This window comes from Corythoichthys intestinalis, chromosome 5 (assembly GCF_030265065.1).
Source record: "Corythoichthys intestinalis isolate RoL2023-P3 chromosome 5, ASM3026506v1, whole genome shotgun sequence".
NCBI classification, from domain to species: domain Eukaryota; kingdom Metazoa; phylum Chordata; class Actinopteri; order Syngnathiformes; family Syngnathidae; genus Corythoichthys; species Corythoichthys intestinalis.
In genome coordinates this window covers 44,180,596-44,203,814 of record NC_080399.1, presented here as the reverse complement: position 1 = coordinate 44,203,814, position 23,219 = coordinate 44,180,596, and the positions used below count along the sequence as shown (strand labels likewise).

Here is a 23,219-nt window from a genome sequence, read left to right as displayed (position 1 = left end):
AATAAAATAAAATAGAATGTCAGAGCAGGAGAGTGAAGCAAGTGTCCCTCCCGAGTCAGAGGAGAATCAAGCAGTACCAGAACTTGAAGAGAATCAGGATGAAACACGGAATGAGGAACACAAGGATGACGCATTATCGGTGTCAGAGGACCAAGGACAGCCAGGAACCGAGACTGAAGCCTTACCAGGAGTGAGCACATCAGAGGACCAAGGAGAAGCAGAGACAAAGGATGAACTCTTACCAGAAGTAAGCACCTCTGTGGACCAAGGAGAACAAGGGAGCAAGGATGAACTCGTACAAGGAGTGAGCATCTCAGAGGACCAAGGGGAAGCAAGGACCGAGGATGAAACCTTATCAGGAATAAGCACCTTTGTGGACGAAGGAGAAACAGGGAACAAGGATGAACCTTTACCAGTAATAAGCACCTCTGAGAACCAAGGAAAACCTGGGACCGAGGATGAACAATTACCAAGTGTAAGCACTGCAGAGAACCAAGGAGAAACAGGGAATGATGATTTGACTGAACCTGAAGTAAACATCCCAGAGGCTCAAAGAGAACCAGGGAATAACGATGAACCCTTACCAGCAATAAGTGCTTCTGAGGACGAAGGAGGACAAGGGACCGAAGAGGAAACAGCCAATGAGATCATTTCAGAAATAAAGAATTTTGATGACCAAGGAGCGTCAGGGATTAACGAGGACCAGGAAAAGGAGAACTTAGAAGGAGTAAAGCCTTCAGATGGAGAAACAGGAGCCGTTGAGGAGCAAGTTAATAGCGCTGGACCAGGTAAGTATGAATCATTTCTGTATTCAATACAATTGTTTATGTAGCATGGGGATATGTTAGATGCATGGTGTTGATTAATATGGACCAGGAGTGCAGAAATTAATTAAATAATTCAATGTGTCATTAAAATGTTGTTTATTTCTTTCAACATTTACAGTTGTGGTCAAAAGTTTACATACACTTGTGAAGAACATAATGTCATGGCTCTCTTGAGTTTCCAGTTATTTCTACAACTCTGATTTTTCTCTGATAGAGTGATTGGAACAGATACTTCTTTGTCACAAAAAACATTCATGAAGTTTGGTTCTTTTATGACTTTATTATGGGTGAAATGAAAAAAGTGATCAAATCTGCTGGGTCAAAAATACACATAGAGCAGTGCTAATATTTGGTAACATGTCCCTTGGCCATTTTCACTTCAATTAGGCACTTTTGGTAGCCATCCACAAGCTTCTGGCAAGCTTCTGGTTGAATCTTTGACCACTCCTCTTGACATAATTGGTGCAGTTCAGTTAAATTTGATGGCTTTCTGACATGGACTTGTTTCTTCAGCATTGTCCAAAAGTTCTCAATGGGGTTTAAGTCAGGACTTTGGGAAGGCCATTCGAAAACCTTAATTTTAGCCTGATTTAGCCATTTTCCATTACCACTTTTGATGTGTGTTTGGGGTCATTGTCCTGTTGGAACACCCAACTGCGCCCAAGGGGGGGCTGTGGCTGTGGCTCGTGGCCCGGTTGGGCGGGCGGGGGTGGGTGTAGGCGTGGGGTTGGTGATGCGTCCCCTCCTGCCATCCCTGAAGGCCGGTTGATGGGCGCGCGGGTGGCCCGGGGGACCACCCTGGGTCCCGGGGGGGGACGGTGGCTCCTTTGCTGGGCGGCGGGAGGAGGGATGGGCTGCGCATGGACCCCCCACCCCCCCCTCCCTCCCCGGGCTGGCTGGGTGGGGGCCGTGGCCCTGGGTTGGCGCCCGCGCGGTTTCTCCACCCGTCTGCGTGGCTGTCGCGCGCCCGGTGGGGCTTGCGTGCTGCTGGATGTGGTAGGGCATGCTCGGGTTGGGGGTTCCGGTGCCGGGATTGGCGATGCGGCGGCGTAGGGTAGGTCGCCAACGGGCTTACACTCATAAGAGATTCACACGATTACTGGGTTCTAGATCACAGAACTGATTTGTGTACACTCTACCCCTTTCAATCACTTAGCTTATAGTCTTATAGACACCCCCACCCCCATTCTCCTCTTTCACTGGCCAATTGGCCCCCACATGGTGTAAACCGGAAATACATCTCGCTGACGATAGCACCAGCATATTAGTAACTAGTTTAGATGTTCAATGTATTTCTTGTTGTTGTTTGTGTATGTGTTTCTTTTCTTTCTTCTCTTGTATTTCTTTTCTTCTGTCCCCCCATAATCCCTTCCTGTTCGCTGCTTTGTCATAATAAAAAGGTATTCTGAATGATCACAATGGGAGTATGTCAGACTCTCCATGTGAAACATTAAAACTGTTCAGAATCCGGGCACTTAGACTTCCATTCTCTGTGTCAAACAGCTGAACAGGACAGGTTTAAAAAAAAAAAAAAAGTATGAATCATTTCTGTATTCAATACAATTGTTTATGTAGCATGGGGATATGTTAGATGCATGGTGTTGATTAATATGGACCAGGAGTGCAGAAATTAATTAAATAATTCAATGTGTCATTAAAATGTTGTTTATTTCTTTCAACATTTACAGTTGTGGTCAAAAGTTTACATGCACTTGTGAAGAACATAATGTCATGGCTCTCTTGAGTTTCCAGTTATTTCTACAACTCTGATTTTTCTCTGATTGAGTGATTGGAACAGATACTTCTTTGTCACAAAAAACATTCATAAAGTTTGGTTCTTTTATGACTTTATCATGGGTGAAATGAAAAAAGTGATCAAATCTGCTGGGTCAAAAATACACATACAGCAGTGCTAATATTTGGTAACATGTCCCTTGGCCATTTTCACTTCAATTAGGCACTTTTGGTAGCCATCCACAAGCTTCTGGCAAGCTTCTGGTTGAATCTTTGACCACTCCTCTTGACATAATTGGTGCAGTTCAGTTAAATTTGATGGCTTTCTGAGATGGACTTGTTTCTTCAGCATTGTCCACAAGTTCTCAATGGGGTTTAAGTCAGAACTTTGGGAAGGCCATTCGAAAACCTTAATTTTAGCCTGATTTAGCCATTCCATTACCACTTTTGATGTGTGTTTGGGGTCATTGTCCTGTTGGAACACCCAACTGCGCCCAAGACCCAATCTTCGGGCTGATGACGTTAGGTTATCTTGAAGAATTTGAAGGTAATCCTCCTTCTTCATTATCCCATTTACTCTCTGTAAAGCACCAGTTCCATTGGCAGCAAAACAGCCCCACAGCATAATACTACCACCACCACCGTGCTTGACGGTAGGCATGGTGTACTTGGGGTTAAAGGCCTCACCTTTTCTCCTCCAAACATATTGCTGGGCATTGTGGCCAAACAGCTCGATTTTTGTTTCGTCTGACCACAGAACTTTCCTCCAGAAGGTCTTATCTTTGTCCATGTGATCAGCAGCAAACTTCAGTTGAGCCTTAAGGTGCCGCTTTTGGAGCAAGGGCCTCCTTCTTGCACGGCAGCCTCTCAGTCCATGGAGATGCAAAACACGCTTGATTTTGGACACTGACACCTGTGTTCCAGCAGCTTCTAATTCTTGGCAGATCTGCTTTTTGGTGATTCTCGGTTGAATCTTCACCCTCCTGACCAATTTTCTCTCAGCAGCAGGTGATAGCTTGCGTTTTCTTCCCGATCGTGGCAGTGAAAAACAGTGCCATGCACTTTATACTTACAAACAATTGTTTGCACTGTTGCTCTTGGGACCTGCAGCTGCTTTGAAATGGCTCCAAGTGACTTTCCTGACTTGTTCAAGTCAATGATTCGCTTTTTCAGATCCATGTATGTATATTTTTGACCCAGCAGATTTGGTCACTTTTTCTGTTAACCCATAATAAAGTCATAAAAGAACCAAACTTCATGAATGTTTTTGTGACAAAGAAGTATCTGTTCCAATCACTCTATCGGAGAAAAATCAGAGTTGAAACTCAAGAGAGCCATGACATTATGTTCTTCACAAGTGTATGTAAACTTTTGACCACAACTGTATTCATCTCAATTATTCATTTATTTGTATTTGTATGTATTTCTGCTTTTATTTAATTATTTACATATTGATTCATTTGTATTTATTAATATATTTAAACATATTTTATTTAGTTCAACATGTATTTACTTTGTTTACTTTGATTTCATTTTGGCACTCTTAAACCGTCATTTGGCTAAATTCTTAGTTCTGCGTTTTTTATTTATTTATTTTTTGGGGGGGTTTTTTTTTGGGGGGGGGGGGGGGGGGGGGTTTGCGTGGTGCACATTTTCTCCACAAATTCCCCCAAATTTTTTAATTCAATTTCATAGCTGGAACCTGTCACACAAAAGTTCTTTGACAGTTAGAAAGTCAATAGAAATTCAGGTATTGCTGCTGATAGGAGAAATAATTGTTTCATCTTTGTCACAAAAGATTGATATTCATTCATGTGTACAGATGAACAACAGGTTCCTGAAGATGATGCACAACCAACTGCAACAAGTGAGGTTTATGTTTTTTACATCTTTGAAAATTCTTTAATCTCTTAAACGTGTCGTCCAAGGTTGTTTAATGATGGTTATTGGTTCATGTTTACAGTTAAGCTTCTGTTGATGCCTGGGGGTCACATAATGACCGCGACCTTGGCCATTGGTCTTAGCGTCCAGGAGCTGAAGCATCACTTTGCCACCGAGCTCAACGTCCCTGCAGGGGCCCTGAGTCTTTCTTTGAATGGTAAGAACAAAACATTTTTGTTTTACTTATATCCCTTCCTATATTCTTTGCCTCTTTATCGGACCTCTTTTCCTCCCATCTGCTCTTGTGCCTGCATCTTAAGCTTCCTTTCTGTAATTTAGGATTCTTATAGCCTCCATTCCCTCATATAGACCTGCTTTTATACAGTATATGATCAAAATCATGCCATACAGAGTGACCCAAAAAAAAGTTTACACTCAGTTGACTGCTTGTTTAAAAGCCATTGAAACATATCTAAATAGGTTGTCATGCTTAAGTGATTCATTAAGGTCACTCAATGCAGCTGGTAATCTCTCGTCTCTACAATTCCTGTGCTTCTGCTGAAAATGAAGAAAACTTTAGCTGTACCTGAATTGCTGCGTGCCGGTCTGAAATCTACTGAGATTGCAGCAAATCTGAGAATATCCAGATGTGCAGTCTACAAAGTTAAAAAGAAGCTGACAGATACTGGAACAGCCTCACGAAAACCTGGGTCTGGAAGTGCCGATCTGTGCGGACCAAAAAGTTGATTGACAAGGTGATATGTGGCCACCCCAGAGTCCAGATCTCAATCCCCTGGATTACAGCATATGGGCAACTGTGGAGGACAGTGCCTGTAAGAAGCCACAAACTTCTGTGGCAGCCTTGGAGAGGTCCATTGTTAGATCTTGGGAAAAGATGACAGCATCCTACATAAAGAAGACCTGTCAAGCGTTCCGCAGGCGCCTGGAGGCTGTTGTGACACTTAAGGGAGGACACATTGAAATATAGAGTGTACTGTACATGTTCTTTACAATAATGTATAATTTGTGATTAAATTCTAATTCTAAGGTGAATAAACACGGCATTTAAGTTGTATTATGGCAGTGTAAACTTTTTTTTGGGTCACCCTGTAGACATTTCGTGTTTCTAAAAAAATGTGCTCACAAAAAAATGTTGTTTGTAAAAATTGTGTTTGCAATTTTTTTTTTTTTTACACTTTTTGGAGTGGTCTAAACAGGATTAGACAGCAAAAATGACCCAAACTGGATTGTAACAACTGGCTACACAACTGGTAGAAAGGGGGGATATGAATCACTGTGTTTAGAAAATTAAATTATCTGTTGACTATGGTTGTGAGTAGATAACAATGCATTGTGTACGTTTGTGTGTGCTTGTACAATTGTGTTTCAGGGCAAGAATCTCAGGATGAACAGAGCCTCTCGGAACTTGGCATTCAGGCGCACAGCACCACAACCATGGAGCTGATGTCATCAGACCCCGACACTAACCTGCTGTTCACTAATACGGATTCAGAGTTGGAAGATATGACTCACGTCATCAATGTGAGCCTGATAACTGGTAATGGATAATTGTGATAAATTATGATTATTATACAGTGTATTTCAAATCAAATCAAGACTTTCTAAGCTATATTATTATTATTTTTTTTATTGCAGTCATGTTGCCACACTAAAAATTTAAGTCACTTTGAAACATCAAACTTCATCATGTCTCGTGTGAACATGAAATTTATCACGTAAAACATTACATTCATGTTAAAATGTGAAATTTATCACATTATAAATAGGCGTGTAAATCACCGATTTCATGACGATATGATACAATATCTATTCTTTGGACGATACGATATTTGCCAATATGGCAATGTCTGCCGCGATACGATACAATTCAATATGGTTCAAAGGTACTGTATTAGATCAATTTAGTACAATATGAGGTACACTTTTAACCAGTGTTGTTAATAACGGCGTTACAATATAACGGCGTTACTAACGGCGTTATTTTTTTCAGTAGTGAGTAATCAATTACTTTTCTCATCTTGGCAACGCCGTTACTGTTACTGAAGCGGGAAAGGCGTGCGTTACTATGCGTTACTAAGGTGGTTGAATAAAAAAAGTCAGAGAGACGGACTCACGGAGACGAGCGAGCACAGCAGGAGTGGGGAAGACGTCGTTGCAAACGCGATGCTAGGTGGCTCCAATAATACCTGACTGTAGCCTACAAACTACGCCCACATGATACGGTAGATATCACATATTATAGAACTAGATGCAAATGATAAACACGGCTGCATTGGCAACATGTTTTAAGGATTACATGCGTTAGTAAACAGCGGCCATCTTAAAGCAGTAGACCTCTCAGGAAGGCTCTGTTGTAGAGATCCTTCCTAGCGAACCTACTTTTTTATTTTATTTTTTTATCTAAAATGGTCCTAAATCGGCAAAATCTTGACTTAATTCTATCTTTAAATTATGAAACAGTTTTAAAACTTACACATGTTGTAAGTAGTCAGAAGGGAACTAATTGGCAACATGTTTTAAGGATTACATGCGTTAGTAAACAGCGGCCATCTTAAAGCAGTAGACCTCTCAGGAAGGCTCTGTTGTAGAGATCCTTCCTAGCGAACCTACTTTTTTATTTTATTTTATTTTTTTATCTAAAATGGTCCTAAATCGGCAAAATCTTGACTTAAATCTATCTTTAAATTATGAAACAGTTTTAAACTTACACATGTATAAAGTAGACAGAAGGGAACTAATGCAATAGCATTAACGGTTGATTCACAACTTTAAATGACTTCCACACATAGCAAAGGTTACTATCTAGTTATCGCAATACCCTTGTGTTTAGTTAAGTGAAGGGTAAAGAATTGGGCTAGGGCCAATTGTCCCAAAAACCCTTTAAACTTCACATTGTGTGACCTTTTTTTTTTTTTTTTTTTTAATGAGAAAAAAATAATAAAACAGGAAAATTATCACTAGTTACTTTGCCAAGTAACTAATTACTCTTAAATTCAGGTAACTGAGTTACTAACGCAATTACTTTTTGGGAGAAGTAATTTGTAACTGTAATTAATTACTTTTTTAAAGTAAAATTAACAACACTGCTTTTAACACATCCATTTTACCTAAAGCAATAAAAATATAAAGCAATTTTATTGTTTTTGACAATTTGACAAAGATAACAAATTCAGGTCTGTGTTTTAGTTTACTTTGATTCTGCTTTTCGTAGTCCCTTAAGAGTCCCTTAGTCCCTTTATTGAGACAAGGCACATGTGGGGCAGCGTGGCTCAGTGGTAGAGTAGTCGTTCCCCAACCCAGAGGTTGGGTCCTTGGGAAAATGGCTTCGCCCCAGTTTTTCCCAGTGGGTCCGGTAGTGCCTTGCACTGCATTGTCGTCCCGCTGGTATATGAATGCATGTATGAGTGTGAACACACATGTCAAGCGCTTTCTGACACCTGTCTGTAAAGTAATGTGATGCACAAAAATATTCAGAGCATTCCACACAAATTTATTATTGCGTTGTATGACCTGCAACATGAGGTAATTTAAACCTTCTGTTATTAATGTAGTGGCATTTACTCATATGGTCTCTTACTGTGGTATAGAAAAAGTTTTTTTTTGTGAATATTGTTTTAAGAAAGTTCACACACGGTTGATTTTTGTAGCTCCATTTTATTTTACAGATGATGGTGCTCATCAGAACGTGCCAGAGGAGACTGAGCTCCCTTATATGCAGAAGCCCTTTTTGGGCGGCTACAGGCACAAGCTGACGGGCACCGAGTACCACCACGCCAGTGCTCAAACACCACGCAGAGCGAGACCCGGCCGAGGGGTCGATATAGTCAGCCGTGATACTCAGGTACACAACAAATAAATCTCAAAATTTTTATTATGGAGGGATTAAACCGTATCCTGCCTTTCAGACTGCTGAGCAGGTGCTTCAGGCGCAGCAGTGTCCATCCAGCGTGACCACACAGATGACAAGCGTGGGCTGCTACATCTCTAACCTTACTGACAAGTTGCTTAGTCCGGGGCGCTACATCACAGCAGATGAGTATCATGAGGCCAGGCTCAATGCTGTAAGTTAAACCCAATATAGGAAAGACACTGTTACCAAGCTAAAATGCACAAACAGAAGAATGGAAGCTAGCACGAGTACTCAAAACTGCTTTACAAAGAAAAAAAATATAAGTTCATTAAAAAAATAAAATAGGGTGGAAAATGACCAAAGAGAATGTCTTTTCAGATATAACATAAGTATTACTATGTCGTGAAGATGTTGTACTGTCAGCAAGTTAACTAATATTGCTTCATATCTTGTCCGTAATTTGTATTATTTTATGTTTTAATCTAGCAATAATGCCATAATGAAATTGCCGAGGTTGTCCAGTTTCTATACAAATTCCTGAGTGAGACATGCAACAGTGAGAAATAGCCCACTGTAAAGCAGAAATAGCCCAGCTACAGCAAAGGAGGCAATTGGCAAGTGCTTACTCACATCTCAAATATACTTTTTAACATTTACTATCATATTCCACTGTCAAGTAGTGTATGTTTTGGTCATTTGGTGGACACATCCAGTCATGTACATAGGAAAGAGGGTGTTGTACAGTGGTGGAGGCACTAACACCCTTCATAACGTTTGCACCGACACATTGTCTTCTTCACATTCCCTTTAAGATGCGCTTGTGACACACTGCTCTTCGTGACAGAAGAAACTGGTTTGAGTCAAAAGGTCAAAGCACACTCGGTATGAGAAAGTGCAAGCTAACAAATAGTGTAAATTTGAATTGGGAAGATCACAGATCTATGCGATGAATTTGTGACCTCCTTCCACCTCGATCCAATGTATTTGACTGCTGTGGCTTGTCCCTGGCAGGTGATTCGTCTGCAGGCGCACACACGGCGCTGGCTCAGCTGCCAAGCCGTGGACCGTCTGAGGCGACAACGTGACCGTCGTCTGGCCTGGTTAGATCTACAGGAGCGCAGGAGGCACGAGGAAAGGGAGGAGCAACAGCAAGACTGCCACAACCGCTGGATGCAACCGCGGAAGAGGGAGGACCTCAACCTACTCTACAACGCCCTAGAGAGTAAGCTTGGATGAGTAATGCTACTGATGTAAATATTCATTTCCTATCCCTTTTTCATACCACAAATATTGACTTAAATGTTTTCTGTTGATGCTCTCTGCCAAATGAATTAATCCAGTTATGGCATGATTGTGCTTTATGCAGAGTGGAGGATCGACAAGGAGCGTCAGATCAACCAGACGATGCGAGGGGCTGAGAGGAAAGTGGCCCTATGTTCGCTCCTCGAGCAGGAGACTCAGTACATCGCCACCATTGGACGCCACGGCATTGCCATATGGAACAACAATTACAACAAAACTGTCAGGAAGTTCCTGGACAAGGTCAATGCAAACAGGATTTGTTTGAGAAATAGTTGCAGTTGTGTCCCTCATATTATAGAATATTCCGACTACTTCATCGGATATCAATAGCCTTATAATAGTATAATATTATTCTAAATTAGTATAACTATTATGGATACGGTGGACAAGTAGTTAGCATGTCAGCCTCACAGTTTTGAGATCAGGGGTTCATCCCGGGCTCCAGCCTACCTGTGTGGAGTTTGCATGTTCTCCCTGTGCCTGCGTAGGTTTTCTCCGGGTCGTCCGGTTTCCTCCCACATCCCAAAAACATGCATGGTAGGCTGATCAATCCTCTAAATTTTCCCTAGGTATGAGTGTGTGCGTGAATGGTTGTTCATCTCCTTGTGCCCTGCGATTGGCTGGCAACCGATTCAGGGTGTACCCCGCCTACTGCCCAAAGTTAGCGGGATTGGTTCCAGCACCCTTCACAACCCTCGTGAGGATAAGCGGCTCGGAAAATGAATAATGAATGATTATTATGGATACCTCTAGCAGTTTAAGCATTTGTGACTATCAACTATTAGCATAATGAGATCTCAAAAAAACTTTTATGATTAAGATTTCCTCCACTTCTAAAAATCCGACAACAACATCAAAACATTTCACTGGGATGCACATGATAAAAAGCTGTTGTCTCTTACTTTTGACATCAGAGCAATAACACCGATGATAGGACAGTATTGAGTTATTAATCTGCAGTACTAACGATGAGTCATTGCGATCTGCCTGTCAGTCATCGGCACCTCATCAGTGGCGGGGGGCGGACGGTCGGATGATAGAGATGGACACACCCAACACCATCCGAGCCAGAGAGCTGGGCGATCTGTACGACTGTGTGGCCATGTCGCCAGTCAGCCAGGAACAGAGGCTTGGCATCCTACAGTGCCTCAAACAAACAGTGGAGGTATGATACTATTCATGTAGACAGTACACTCGCGGTCATAAGTTTCTTTCATCATTAAGATGAATGAGAAAGAGTCTCTAAACTTTTGACCAAGGGTTTTATAAGTACAAGTATTTGATCAGAAAATAACTTAGATGGTCAAGTCACTTTATGAAAATTAGTAATATAGTCTCAAGTGTCTTATATTTTCTGTATTTCATAAGTATCAGAAGTCATTTCATAATAATAGATGTACTGCAACAGTAGATCTCAAAGATTTATACCAGGTTTCACCTCAAAAATTAAGTTGTAAAGTACCTGTTGTGACGTGATCAGAAAAAGCAGAGGACCCAGTTGCACAGGTGGTTTAGTTTTTATTAACAAAAATGTGTCAAAGAAAAATTCCTCATAAAGGCAAAAACACATTAAAAAGGAATACTCAGGGAGCTTGGCCTTCTCAGAAGTGAGGCTACTAGGTGGTAGTGCTGGAATCTTCTGGCAACTGGTTTGTGTTTGGCCTGCGCTTAAAAAGGCTCAATCAATAAGCCACAGGTGTTGCCTGTTAGCCTCGCCCCTGAGGAGACCGGTCTCTCTCGCACCCGTGCAACCTGCAGACAGGGAGGCAGGCATAAATGCTGAACATGGCACAGGATCATAACAGTACCACCATAATGGGCAATATTAAAATGCCTTATATTTTTTAAGCCACCGTAACATTATGCACAATTTTAACTTGAATACTAGACTTAAATAATAATAATTAAAACAAAAAATAAATAAATAAACTAATTAACTCAAAATCTGCGACAGCGAAAGACATTTCCAATCCATTTCATCCGACAGGACTGACAGTGAATGATCACTGCCTAGAATGTCTATATTCAGCATTCACTAAAAATTGTTCTGGCAACAAATACAGATAAACAACAACACATTAAAACTGTTCCCTCCACTCCAATGAAACTGAAGTTGAACAGAACTGATCTTTTGTTTTAATGAAACATTAAACAAATATTGTTTCTTGGTGCAGTTTCGTTAAACATCCTCTTGGTGTCACACATGGATTTTGACCCCAGAGAACCAAGAGTCGAACTATACATTTTAGTATTCAAGCATTATTATATCCTACTCATTATGAATAAAATTACAATATATCACGTTATACACTGCAAGTCTGTCAGATAATGCTCAATTTCTCCCAGAAAATGAATAGAATAGAATAGAATAGAATAGAATAGAATAGAATAGAATAGAATAGAATAGAATAGAATAGAATAGAATAGAATAGCCCTTTATTGTCATTAAACAGTTGTACAATGAAATTGTGGAGCATCTCCCTTTACAGTGCAGGACAAGTAAAAATCTCGAAGCGGCTTGCAAGAATAATAATATAAAATCTAAATAAATATAAAATATGTATGAGGTAGTCCTATGTTCAGGCAGTGCAAATAATTGAAGTGAAGTAGCATCAACTGACAGTGAAGGCATTGAATATTGCACATTAATATTGCATGTAAATAAGTATTGCACTTAGAATATGTGTGAATAGAAGTAGCAGAAGTTGACAGTGAGGCATTGAATATTGCACATTAATATTGCACGTAAATAAGTACTGCACATAGAATGTGTGTGAATACAAGTTAAGTAGCAGAAGTTAACTGAGGCATTGAATATTGCACTTAGTAAGTATTGCACATAGTATATTGCATGTAAATGAATATTGGACATTTGGTGATGTGGTGTTACATATGGCTGTTCAGGGTGGAGATGGCTTTAGCAAAGAAACCGTTTCTCAGTCTGTTTGTTCTTGCTTTTAAACACCTATAGCAGGGGTCATGAATTAAAAATTCTCTGGGTCCGAAATTAAAAAATTACAAACATCTCGGGTCCGGAAATATTTTTAATGCTTCTTTTTTTCCAAAAAATACAAACGTATTTTTACGTGGCCATGATGATAATTACATCATTCAAAAATGTAAATAAAATATAAAAGGTGCATAAAACTAAAAAAGTGCTTTATTTGAATAATTAAATAGCAACATAAGAGCATGTTCAAGACTTTTTTTTTTTTTTTTTTAATTGTGGATGCTGACAGGGCGATTTGCTTTATTTTTTGACAGACCTCTTCTTTTTGCTTTCCATCAAGCAAAGTTTCAGCAACTGCACTCCTACAATCTTGGACAATCGGTGCGTCACTGAAAGACTTTTTGTTTTGACCCAATATCCACGCTATTCTGAGGGAGCAGTCATTTGCGCGTTGCTGTCCAGTGAATAAATGAACCATGAGCCATGAGCTGCGATCATATTGAGCCCTTATTTCCACTATTTTTTGAGAACGGATGGCAGAGTTCATAGGGAAACTTTGCAAAAAAGCTGCGTGCTTCGTCTCATAGTGCCTTTTCAAATTGCTGCTTTTTACAGGCGCTACCGTCTCTAAACAGATGAGGCATAGCGGTTTTGTGCTGCCGCCAGGTAAAATGAACAAAAATGTGTTGGTCCACTGCTCCTTAAACACTCTGTTTTCTGCATCAATCTTGCGTAGTTTTGAGCACACCATTTGCCGTACCTTTTCGCCTCTTCCTCCAACTTCATTCGGCTCAGTTTTTGGCTGTCACTCCGCAGTCTGGAAAGCGAGTGTGAGACATGCTGTTCTAAAAATAACTTTTAAATGCTTCACTCCCATTGGCTGGCTCACGCGCGTCACCGCTAAGGTTTTTGTTTGTTTCCTACCTCCACTCTGCAAATCCGCAGAAAAAAATTATTTTTGTTGTTGCAACGTGTATTAGTCCGGATAGCTTGAGATCCGGTTCAGACGGCTTGGGGGTCCGGAACCGGACCGAGGTCCGCGGTTCCGTGACCTCTGACCTATAGCGTCTCCCAGTGGGGAGCAGTTCAAACAGCCGGGAACCAGGATGTGAGCTGTCCTTGCGGATGTTTAGATTTATTGCAATTACAATTGCTTTGGTATTAATATCTTCATTTATTTGATTTACAATGCAATAACACAAAAGAGAATTAAAAAAATAAAAATCATCATTTTACACAAAACTCCCAAAATGGGCTGGACAAAAGTATTGGCACCTTCAGCCTAATACTTGGTAACACAACTTTTAGACAAAATAACTGCGAACAACCGCTTCCGGTGTCCATCAGTGAGTTTCTTACAATCCTCTGCTGGAATTTTAGACCAACTGCTCCAGGTCTCTGAGATTTGAAGGGTCCCTTTTCCAAACTGCCATTTTCAGATCTCTCCACAGGTGTTCTATGGGATTCAGGTCTGGACTCATTGCTGGCCACTTTAGAAGTCTCCAGTGCTTTCTCTCAAACCATTTTCTTTTGCTTTTTGAAGTGTGTTTTGGGTCATTGTCCTGCTGGAAGACCCATGACCTCTGAGGGAGACACAGTTTTCTCACATTGGGCCCTACATTATGCTGCAAAATTTGTTGGTAGTCTTCCGATTTCATAATGCCATGCACACGATCAAGCAGTCCAGTGCCAGAGGTAGCAAAGCAACCCCAGAACATCAGGGAACCTCCGCCATGTTTGAATTTGGGGACCATGTTCTTTTCTTTGAAGGCCTCATTTTTTTGCTGTAAACTCTATCTCAATGCCTTTTCCCAAAATCTCTACTTTTGTCTCCTCTGACCAGAGAACATTCTTCCAAAACGTTTTTGGCTTTCTCGGGTAAGTTTTGGCAAACTCCAGCCTGGCTTTTTATGTCTCTGGGTCAGAAGTGGGGTTTCCTCGGTATCCTACCATAGAGTCCATTTCATTCAGACGCTGACGGATAGTACGGGTAGACACTATTGTGCCCTCGGACTGCAGGACATCTTGAACTTGTTTGGATGTTAGTCGAGGTTCTTTATCCACAATCTTTTGTTGAACTCTCTCGTCAATTTTTGTTTTCCGTCCACATCTAGGGAGGTTAAACACAGTGCCATGGGCTTTACACTTATTGATGACACTGTGCACGGTAGACACAGGAACATTCAGGTCTTTGAAGATGGACTTGTAGCCTTGACATTGCCCATGCTTCCTTACAATTTAGCTTCTGAAGTCTTTAGACAGTTCTTTGGTTTTCTTTCTTTTCTCTATGCTCAATGTGGTACGCAACAGGACACGGGACAGTGGTTGAGTCAACTTTAATCCATTTTAACTGGCTGGAAGTGTGATTTAGTTATTGCCACCACCTGTTATGTGCCACAGGTAAGTAACAGGTGCTGTTAATTACAAACATTAGAGAAGTATCACATGATTTTTCAAAGGGTGCCAATGCTTTTGTCCGGCCCATTTTTGGAGTTTTGTGTAAAATGATAATGATTAATTTTTTTCCCCATTCTCTTTTGTGTTTTTTCATTGCAAGCAAAAAAATGAATATATTACTACCAAAGCATTTATAAATGCAATCATTTTCTGGGAGAAATTGAGCATTATCTGACCGAATTGCAGGGGTGCCAATACTTTTGGCCAGCAGTATAACTTTATTATATAGATATTTATTATGTTAAATCATTAAACATATGTTAAAACATGTCAAACTTTTTTTTTCTTGTGTGACACCAATCAGGTTCCATAGAAATCGAAGAGCAATTTTCCTAAAATACAAGTAACATAAACAGAAAATATGGTTCAATCGGAAACCAAAAATCATGATTCGCTGTTGCTTTCTTTGTAAGATGTTGTTACCATTTTCTCTTACAAGAAGCGAAGAGGGGGCAGAAAAAGTTATGGAGTAAAATCGAGAGTAGATTTTTGTGAAAGAAATCCTCTTGTTGCAGGTGTATCCATGCCAACTGACTCAGGACATCGTGGAGCTGATCTCCAGGGAGGAGGACCTGATGAAACGGCAGGTGAAGGTGTCCAACCTGGAAGGTCTGAGAAAGAGACTGTCCACCCTTTTCCTGCAGTTCATTCGCACGCCAGGATTCAATCCAGAAGTGGCCAAGCACCTCAAGGTAAAAAATACATAATTAAGAATAATAATACAGTACTTTACAAATGAATGGACTAAACTAATAATTTAAGGCTTATAAGAATAAATTGTTTAATAATAATTTTCAAGGTACCCCAGAGCACCTCACAGCTGAAGAACGACGTGTTCCTCTGCCACAGCTGTCAGCGCTACCTCGGCTCGACCCACTTCCGCTCCTGCACTCGGAGTCACTTGAGCCGCCGCTGTCAGGATTGTGCGCGGCTGAAGAATATAGCTGGGAATCGAGACGACTTCTCCTGTTACAAGAACATGCTGAAGAGGTTGAGGGATGGCGAGCTGCACCTCAACAAGGACAACACTATTCCCTTCATCCTGCAGGTCACCTCTTTCCCACATCTCACATTAAGATACAGCCTTCTTAAAACAATTGCCTAAGTCATTTTCCCCCATGTATTTTACAGGACAAACAAATACCGTACTGGCCTGAATATAAGACGGTGTTTTTTGCATTGAAATAAAACTGAAAAAATAGGGGTCGTCTTATATTCGCGGTCTAGACGTTATACCCATTCACGACGCTAGATGGCACCAGATATCATTGAAGCGATGTTCTGTCATGACAGACCTCACGTTCTCTCAAGTTTAACCAGTTTGCATTATTTTATTGCAATGTTTTTCCTTATTCAGATTTGTTTCAAGACTACAGTTACAGTTAGACTTCACTTTGATGGTTAATGCAATTATTGCAATTTTGTTGTTTTATCACAATAGGTTTATTTACATTTCAAAAACCAGAAGCCATTCATTTACGAATGTGATTGAACTTTAGTTTACATATTTAAATGTTCAGATATTAAGATTTGAATGAGGCAAAATAACATGCTTTTTCTTTCACATACAGTGCTGCTCAAAAGTTTGTGAACCCCCTCAACATTTTGGAATTTTCTATTATTTCAACCTGATTTCCTAATCAATCAATTCAGTAGTTTTTTTTTTTTTGTTTTTTTAACAGTTGTGTTGTCGAGACTAAATTAAAAAGAGTTTTCATCAACTGATGTAGGTGCAAAATTGAACTGTTTGGTCACAACCAAAACCGCCATGTCTGGCGAAAAGTCAACACTGCATACCACCAAAAGAACCTTCTCCCAACAGTGAAGCATGGAGGTGGGAATGTCAAGATCTGGGCTTGCTTTTCATCCTCAGGACCTGGACAACTCCACATAGTCCAGGGAATCATGAATTCTGAGGAATATTGTCAAATCCTAGAACATAACCTGACGCCATCTGTTTTGAAGTTAAAGCTTGGCAGAAGGTGGATCATGCAACATGATAATGATCCAAAGCATTCCAGCAATACAACCAAGGAATGGCTGAAAAAGAAGAAGATTCGTGTTCTGGACTGGCCCAGTCAAAGTCCTGACCTAAATCCCATTGAAATGCTGTGGCGGGACCTGAAGCGAGCAGTTCATGCCAGACGTCCATCAAACCTCTCTCAACTGACTGCGTTCTGCAAGGAAGAATGGGCAAAAATCCCCCAAAGTAGATGTGAGAGGCTGATTAGTCACTACAGAAACCGTTTGGTTGAGGTAATCTCTGCAAAAGGAGGCGCAATATCCTATTAACTGAAGGGGTTCACATACTTTTGCACACATGATATCTGAGTTTTTCTTAAATCAACCACTTTTGTTAAATAAAGAATGACAATATAACTATTTCTTTTGTTTCAGTCCATTATTTGGAATGTCAGTATTGTGGATTTGGGTATAACTTAACATTTAATAAGGTTATTTTAGTTTTTTTTACAAAAAATCTGACCATCGCTGTGGGGTTCACAAACTTTCGAGCAGCACTGTATGTTGTTGTAATCATTTGTTTCAGATATACTGTAATTTTCTGTATAAAATTAATTTGGTGTTCAAAAAGTCTTTTTTCAAACTTGAGTCTTGAAAAAGAGGGGGTTGTCTTATAATCAGGGCTGTCTTATATTCGGGCCAATACGGTACCTCGCTGGGAACAATTGTAAATAATGATATTCATCATTTTCGACCTCGAATTTTAGAAAATTTTACAGTTTTTGCCCCCCCCCCCAAAAAATCGCAAATTTGTTTTTGCGCCATGTTTACGCCTCCTCTGTCAACAGTTAACTTTTCCGTTACAATTGCGCCTTATCCAACGTGATCTGGTAGCAAGCGAGCGTTCAGGTGGTAACCATGATAGTAACAAAACAAATAAAAAAGAACTTTTTCAACATAAAAAATTAATCCCTAATGTTAAATACGGTATTCTTCTAATATGTTTTATTTGATTTATTTTTACCCCCCCCCCCCCAAAAAAAAAACTACCAAAACTTTTTTTCTCCCCAAAACCAGGGGGTGCTGCAGTACCCTCAGCACCACACTTCCCGCACCACTGGCTGGTCAACAACCTTTGCATAAAATGTAACTTTGTTTTGTAAGACAAAAAATAAAAGAAAGAAAAAAAGGGCAACTACGTAGTTATCTGAATCCAAATTTAAACTTTTCCACCTCAACTTTACTTGAAGTGGTGACACTTTCATGCAACACCAGACAGAACCCATGTACCATTTATCACTAATGCTACTTGTATCAAACTTGGAGAATCCCTCATATACAGCGTTAGAAACCAAAATTAGCATTTAATTTTTTTCCCGTTTCTCATCCTTTGCCATGCATTGTACCCTTAGTTGAAAAGTGTTGTTAATAAAGGCGTTAGAGTATAACGGCGTTACTAATTGCGTTATGTTTTTTCAGTAATGAGTAATCTAATGTATCACTTTCCTCATCTTTGCAATGCCGTTAACGTTACTGAGGATGTAAAGGCGTGCGTTACTATGCTTTACTACGTTGGTTCACTGACGCTAGGAAAGTCGGAGAGGCACGGAGAGAGAAAAGCGGGAGTCGAAAGGAGTGGCGCGAGTTGTGACGCCTTTGCAAACGCGATGCTTGGCTAGGTGGCTCCAATAATACCTAACTGTCGTCGACAGCCTACAAACTACGCCCACATGATGCTACGCTAGATATCACATGTATATAGAAGTAGATGCGAAATGACAGACTCGGCAGCGTTAGCAAATGTATAGAGAAGTAGATGCGAAATGATACACTCACTGGCGTTAGTAAACAGCCGCTATCTTAAAGCAGTACACTTCTCAGGAAGACTCTGTTGTAGAGAACCTTCCAAGCGAACCAAGTAACTTTATATCTAAAATACTCCTAAATCAGCAAAATCTTGACTTGAATCTATCTTTAAATGATGAAACAGTTTTAAAACCTTACCATGTCGAAAGTAGACAGAAGATAACTAATGCAATAACGGGCGCAATTCTAACAACTTAAACAGTTGATTCACAACATTAAATGACTTCCAAACATAGTAAAGGTTACTATCTAGTTATCGCAATATCTACAATATCCCTGTGTCTAGTTAACTTTAAAAAATTGGGCAAGTGCGAATCGTCCCAAAAACCCTTTGAACTTCACATAGTGTGACCTATGTATTTTTTTATTTTTTTTAATAGAAAAAAAACATAAAAAGTAACACCAATTACTTTGCTAAGTAACTAATTACTCTTACATTCAGGTAACTGAATTAGTAACTCACTTACTTTTCAGGAGGAGTAATTTGTAATTGTGATTAATTACTTTTTTTTTAGAAGTAAGATTAACAACACTGGCTGAAACTATCCTTATACTTGTGTCCCTGTTCAGGTGGAGGACATTCAGCACCTGGTGGAGGTGATCTGGGGGGCCCGCTCGGCCCTGAGTGGTAACAGTGATTTGTTCAGCCTGGTTCTGGTCCGCTGGGAACGGGATAAGGATTGGAGCCCCTGGAACTGCGTCCTGCTCTGTACAGACGAGACAGACGCTCACCTCCAGGTGGAGGACATATACAAGGTCGGACAACAGCGCAAGTACTCTAAATGAAACACCTATATCTGAGTGTATAGTTTCAACAAAGTGATTGTTTCTGTCAGGTGTATGACATTCCTGTGATCAGCAGCATTGAACACAAACACCTGTTGGCCCGCCGCTACTATAATCAGATTCCCACCATGGTAACGCAATCGGCCAAAGCGGCCCTCATCAAACGTGGAACGCGTAGGATCCCATAAAAGCATAAGAGCTCGGAGGCGCTAGACTGGCAAGTTAGCCTGACTTTCGTCATGCACTGAACAAGATACATTGAAAGTCCGCCTAGTCTTCTGTGGTTTCAATAGGCTTTCTACTCCGGTCCAATTTCAACCGGTGAATCACAGGACGCGAGACGGCACTTTGTGATGCGTCATTAAGGGGAGTGACAGCGAATCTTATTTACATTCCTAGGTTTTTTTTTTTTTTTTTTTTTAAACCTGTCCTGTTCAGCTGCTTGACACAGACAATGGAGATCTGAGTGTCCGATTGATCTGAACAGTTTTAATGTATCACATTGGAGTATGACATACATCCATTGTGATCATTCAACGTACCCTGTTAATTAGGAGAAGGCAGCGAACAGGAACGGGTTATGGGGGAACAAAGGAAAAGAGGGCGAGAGAAACAGAAAAAGCACAAACAACAAGAAGAAATACATTAAATGCCTACTGTAACTATGAATATGTTGGAGCTATCGTTAGCGTGTTTCCAGTTGACACCATGTGTGGGGCCCGATAACCGGGGGGGGGGTGTTCTGAGAGATAAGTGAATGGGAGGGGTGAAGTGTACCTAAATCACCCATGTGGTCAAGAACCCTGTATTCGTGTGAATCTCTTGCGAGTACCGTATTGGCCTGAAGATAAGGCTGCCCTGATTATAAGACGACCCCCTCTTTTTCAAGACTCAAGTTTGAAAAAAGACTTTTTGAATACTAAATTAATTTTTATACAGAAAATAACTACAGTACACCTGAAAAAAAAAAAGATTATAACAATATATTTGAGAGAAAAAGCATGTTATTTTGCCTCATTCAAATCTTAATATCTGAACCTTTAAATATGTAAACTAAAGTGCAATCACATTCGTAAATGAATGGCTTCTGGTTTTTGAAATGTAAATAAACCAATCTATTGTGATAAAACAACAAAATTGCAATAACTGCAATAACCGTCAAAGTGAGGTCTAACTGTAACTGTAGTCTTGAAAGAAATCTGAATAAGGAAAAACATTGCAATAAAATAATGCAAACTGGTTAAACTGGAGAGTAGCTGAGATCTGTCATGACAGAACATTACTCCTCAAGTTCAGCATTCCCTTCAATGATATCTGGCGCCATCTAGCGTCGTGAATGGGTATAATGTCTAGACCATGAATATAAGACGACCCCCACTTTTTCAGTCGTATTTCAATGCGAAAAACACGGTCTTATATTCGGGCCAATCCGGTATGTTGGCATCCTACTCTATACTGTCTCATCGCTAATCCTGACACCGAGGTTTCCTACTTGAGTGTGCATGATTTCACCTAGTCATGTGTTAGTCCCATCTAACATGTGATAGTCCCGCAGACGAGTACAGATGCCGCGCGGGTGCCACCCAAGGGCCACGGCCCTTCCCCAGCCCCTCCTACGAGTTTTGGAAGGGGTTGTGTGTTCTCGTCTTTTTTTCCCGTATATCCAATGAAGAGGCTGCAATAGGGGAACGAATCACACCTATTTTCACAGTGCTGCTGTTGCTTGTACAACGTAACGCCTTGTTCGAAGCGCAAGAGAATATCAAACTTTGCACACAGTGATACAAGTCAGAGTCAGAGGCCCCAAAGCTTTCAAAAGAACATTTAGTGTTTGTTCTCTTTTCAAAAATAAGTACTGTACGGTACATGAAAAACACTATATGTACTCTTATCATTTCATACAAAAGGCATTTATAATGAGTGCATGTCACGATTGTTGGAGAACTACAAATTGGCAACAACCGACAGCGTGTTTCGCATCTCTGCGTATTTGATTGGTTCTTTTATATTCAGTCTGCACTTGTTAGCCCCGTCTCTAGTATTGATTTTAAAATCCAGCCCAAACCACAGAAGATCAGACTGACTTGCCAGGCTACAAATGCGCCTCCACAAGGAAGGCTTTCTGAACATTTTGGACTCCTCTGCGCTGCAAGGGTTTTGCTAGACCAGCAGGGGACGCTTCAAGACAGCAGAAAATTATATTCGCAAACTTGCTATGAAGGTAACATTTGTCAATATTATTATGGATTAAATACATGGGATGAAGTATGTATCATATCATTTTGGATTGCTCTATTTCCTCTATCTGTATTTAGAGTATGTATTTGTAATTTCTGATGAGAAAGCTCAATGTGAATTCCAAATCCAGAACAAACTCTTATTCCTGTAATTATTAAATCAAATTGACTAATCTGTTTGTGAATATACAGTGGGAAATAAAATGGTTGAATGAGTTTTCGTGTCATTTTATCAACCAACTTTGATTTACATTGGAAAAACATTGTTTATTGTGGTAAATATTTGTAAGTGATTAAGTGAGATTAATAAGAACAACCCATAACAATCCATTTTCCTCCAACTTTAAAGGTAAGAAAAGCATACACCATCCTACCCTTATACTGAGAACATTAGGTGCAACATCATTGCTTCTGACTGTTTCTATTGTACAGTATATTTATCATTTGTTGAATGGGACAGACAGATGGTCAGACAGCGTTAGGTAGCGTTGCCACCTTTCAGAAATAGAAATAAGGGACGCCCCCCTCGCGCCCAAAGCCTTACGGGCGAAAAAAAAAAAGGGGCATCCCCAAAACTCCTAAAATGCATAGAAATGTATCTATTTTTAGATGAGAAAACTGTATTGTGCACTATGTGGGCATGGCAGTTTCCTTGCAGCAGATTGTTTTTTTTTTCTGCAGGTTAGTGAAAACAAAGTTGTGCATATCGTAATTAAAACTTGTGTTGTCGGCACTGAATCCGGTCACGTGATCCATTGACAGGCCAAATTTCTTAAGGGAATGTTCCAGCTACAATTCCAGTAGCTGACTCATCTGCATTCTCTCTGAAGTCCAGCATTTTGTTGGTGAGCCCAGACTCTGGCCTGAAGTGCCGGACAGCAAGGGGAAACATCTTCCTGCTTAATTTATTCCAGGCATCGGTCTGTATGGAGAATGTGATGGGTGACGTTAAGATCTTGAGCACATCACGCACTGCTTTTGGACCCAGGACTTGTTTCAACAGTGTCTCTTGCTTTGTTCTCCCCAAAGTCATTTTCTTTACCGTTTTGGCATCACATAAAAATCTTCTGATTGAGGCTGTGTCCACAGTCAGCACTATTGTAGCTCTGGCTGGCTATGCTATACTGTGTGGTATACCTGTGTCACCTCAGCTGCAGTAATTTAGAGGATAGGAGTGGGATTAGGTCAAATTCACTATTAATCAATCAATAGATAGTATATATTTGCAGTAGGACTAGTCAGTGTTTATTTGCTGTTAATCTATTAGGAATAATTCCAAATGAGGAGCATGACAAAATAAGATGTTTTCTATGGGTACTAAATTCATTCCATATTGATTGATAATA

General features: G+C 40.3%; 1 protein-coding gene across 1 annotated transcript; it reads left to right on the top strand.

The window, feature by feature from the left end:
- The first annotated feature begins 16 nt into the window (after positions 1 to 16).
- On the top strand, positions 17 to 20,320 carry iqub (IQ motif and ubiquitin domain containing). Its single transcript, XM_057837516.1, has 13 exons — positions 17 to 788; positions 4,384 to 4,428; positions 4,525 to 4,659; positions 5,833 to 6,000; positions 8,129 to 8,304; positions 8,369 to 8,524; positions 9,325 to 9,535; positions 9,680 to 9,855; positions 10,610 to 10,780; positions 15,538 to 15,714; positions 15,822 to 16,070; positions 19,421 to 19,606; positions 19,687 to 20,320. The coding sequence occupies exons 1-13, from the start codon at positions 17 to 19 to the stop codon at positions 19,822 to 19,824; spliced, it is 2,760 nt and encodes a 919-aa protein (XP_057693499.1). The 3' UTR covers positions 19,825 to 20,320.
- Positions 20,321 to 23,219: the final 2,899 nt, after the last annotated feature.

Coding starts and splice junctions, on each gene's coding strand:
- iqub (XM_057837516.1), top strand. CDS start 17: ATGTCAGAGCAGGAGAGTGAAGCAAGTGTCCCTCCCGAGTCAGAGGAG. Junction 4,660..5,832: donor CCTGAGTCTTTCTTTGAATG/GTAAGAACAAAA, acceptor ATTGTGTTTCAG/GGCAAGAATCTCAGGATGAA. Junction 6,001..8,128: donor CAATGTGAGCCTGATAACTG/GTAATGGATAAT, acceptor TTTATTTTACAG/ATGATGGTGCTCATCAGAAC.